Source organism: Penaeus vannamei, chromosome 1 (genome assembly GCF_042767895.1).
Source record: "Penaeus vannamei isolate JL-2024 chromosome 1, ASM4276789v1, whole genome shotgun sequence".
Taxonomy (NCBI): domain Eukaryota; kingdom Metazoa; phylum Arthropoda; class Malacostraca; order Decapoda; family Penaeidae; genus Penaeus; species Penaeus vannamei.
Genome location: NC_091549.1, coordinates 21491926 through 21494425, shown reverse-complemented (window position 1 = coordinate 21494425; position 2500 = coordinate 21491926). Strand labels below are relative to the sequence as shown.

The following is a 2500-nucleotide window of genomic DNA, read 5'->3' as shown; positions in this document are numbered from 1 at the left end:
TGTCAGATCTTGCTCACTGTAAAAGCCTACAGTATCTCTGTCTCACAACACCATCTGATATGTACATCAGTAAGTTGTTTTGTTTCGATGTTTGTATCACTTAAATACTTTAATTTGGATTTTGTAAACAATTTTAGCCTCTAATATTTACAGAGAGGTTTATTGTGTTCTTGTGGTAATTGAAAGTAGCTTGAAGTAGAACAGAGCCACAGTAGTAAAGAAACACTAATCAACAATATTTTTGAATTGGTCTAGATGCCTTTTCCAGCTGTAAAATCAAAATGAATTAATTTCACTTTTACTGTGATGAGAAGGTTACAGTAGTCTGAATTGAAATTTCTATTATTAATTATATTTCTCTTATTTTTGGGGTGTGCTTAATTTTGTCTTGGAACATATGTTTGTGTTTCTATTGATGTTCTTGAACAATATTTTGTTATAGGTCCTTCAAAGGTATTATGGCAGTTTATTAGTGGAATTGTGAATATTATTAAATAAGTAATATTTATGTAAGTATTTCAAATTACTTATAGATTACATAGCTATTTTCTCAGGTATGGGTCACTTAATTATCTGCTTTATGAAGGAACTGGATTAATGAGCAAGTCATTCTTGACATGGGTTATATGAAAGCATAATTGTTAGCTGTTTATAGTGACAGTGTATCTGAAACACGTCTTTCCTTTATGTTTAAACCCACAACATATTTGTGCATTAAGATGACATTTTCATATCCTACAAGAACACGAAACCTTTGAATTTTATATTTTCTCTGGTGTCTGAATGAAGATGTAATGTATGCTGACCAGTGACTATAATTATAATACTTTTATTCATTTGTTGTGACCTCTGGCAGCAATATCTTTGAAAAGGAGGAAGAAATAACAAATTGAAGAGGGCATTGGAAAGGGTTGATAGTATGAAGTTGGAATTTACTCCTATGATCTGGATGATGTGACCAGTGTGCCATGAAAAAAGTTTGTCTTGAGGGGAGGGTGACATGAACATGTCACTATGGCAAAATTTGGCTGTTGGCCGGGGTAACAGGAACTTGCCATCGTGAGCATTTTAGCAGAAGGCCAGGATGATGGGAAAGACTCGCCATGGGTGCACAAAGCTTTTGGAGGGTGTATAGACTTTTGAATTATTCCCATTGATAAATGAATGTGGAATGTAAGTTCATGAGCCATGACTGGACTAGTGCCAGTTCCAGGGAGAATGCTATTTCCATGCTCAAGATCCTATTCCTGCCACCATAACCAGAAGGGTTGGTTGTATTACACGAAATTGACATAACAAAATACTACTTATTGTTATAATTTTTGCACTGAGTGAAGACTACATAGAGCCTTATGCCCAATTTTCCATGATGGTACAATTCCATCAACCATGGTCCTCATCACAGTCATTTCACTTGGGTTGAGTTGGATAAAGAAAGGATATATATAGTTCCTTTGGCCTTTTGAAAATATCCCATTAAATTTACTTTTCTATTATATTTCTCGTATTGTTTTAAATAATTTACTGATAATTTTTTCACACCAAATGTATCACCCTATAATTTGATGTTTATTTATGCATATATAGAAATATAGAAATCCTAAAAATTTGTGAAGAGAGTGGCAGTTTCCTTTGCAGCAGCAGAAGGAGAGGTTTCATTGAAAAATTCCCCTAATCTAGAGTCATCAAACATAGTAGGAACATGCAAAATAAACAGTGGAACAACATTTCATCTTTATGGGGAATCTAAATATTTGGTTATGAATATATGTTTATGAATTAGAGAGGTTCCTAAGAATGTAAACCTTCATGGTTACTGTGCCATAAGAATGGTCACAATCAATCCTTTTGTATCAAAATAGATACAAAAGACTTTGTATAGTAGGAACATGCAAAATAAACATGTTTTTTTTTTTTTATGTTTTTTCGTATCAAAAAGATACAAAAAAAAAAAAAAAATCTCAGATAAGAATTGACACCTTGGAGAAATAACCAATATCTGCTGCAAGAAGGTTTATCACATGCTTGAAAGAGCTGTATTCTAGAAACTTTGATAGAGTTGTACTAACCAGTTGAACTGATTTTTGTATTTTTTAAAATTCATTTTCTTTGTTAATGTGCTCAAGCTACTTCCACCATGACATTGCCATACCATTCTTTCTCTCTCTGCCTAAAAAAGTGTTGTCATTATAAAGTAGTAATACTTTAGAGAATACATGGCTGATAAAGAAGGTAGACTATAAAGAAATAAAGATGAATAATAATAATTAAAAAAAACATCTCCAGACATAACATTTTACAAATTGGTACCTTATTATTAGAAACAAAATTCAGGAGATGGAGATGGAGGCCCAGTGTAGGAGATTACCCCTACCTTGAGCCTCAGCCCTTGCCTCTACTAATTTTGCATGGTCTTTTCTTCTCCCCCTTTCCTTTTCTTTCTCTTCTCTATCCCCTTCTGTCCACTTCCTAAGGTGTGAGAGCTGTGCTGTAAGGATGA

The 2500-nt window shown here is 33.4% G+C and overlaps 1 protein-coding gene across 8 annotated transcripts in view; it reads left to right on the top strand.

Annotated features, from left to right (window-relative positions):
* Nucleotides 1-2500, top strand: part of LOC113808111 (leucine-rich repeat-containing protein 14) — a 21702-nt gene that overhangs the window by 18019 nt on the left and 1183 nt on the right. For all 8 annotated transcript variants that reach the window (XM_070120874.1, XM_070120839.1, XM_070120856.1 and 5 more), the window contains one exon: nt 1-69. This exon is cut by the window's left edge and continues 151 nt beyond it. In XM_070120874.1, the coding sequence (XP_069976975.1) occupies nt 1-69 (69 nt within the window). The remainder of the gene's footprint in view (nt 70-2500) is intronic.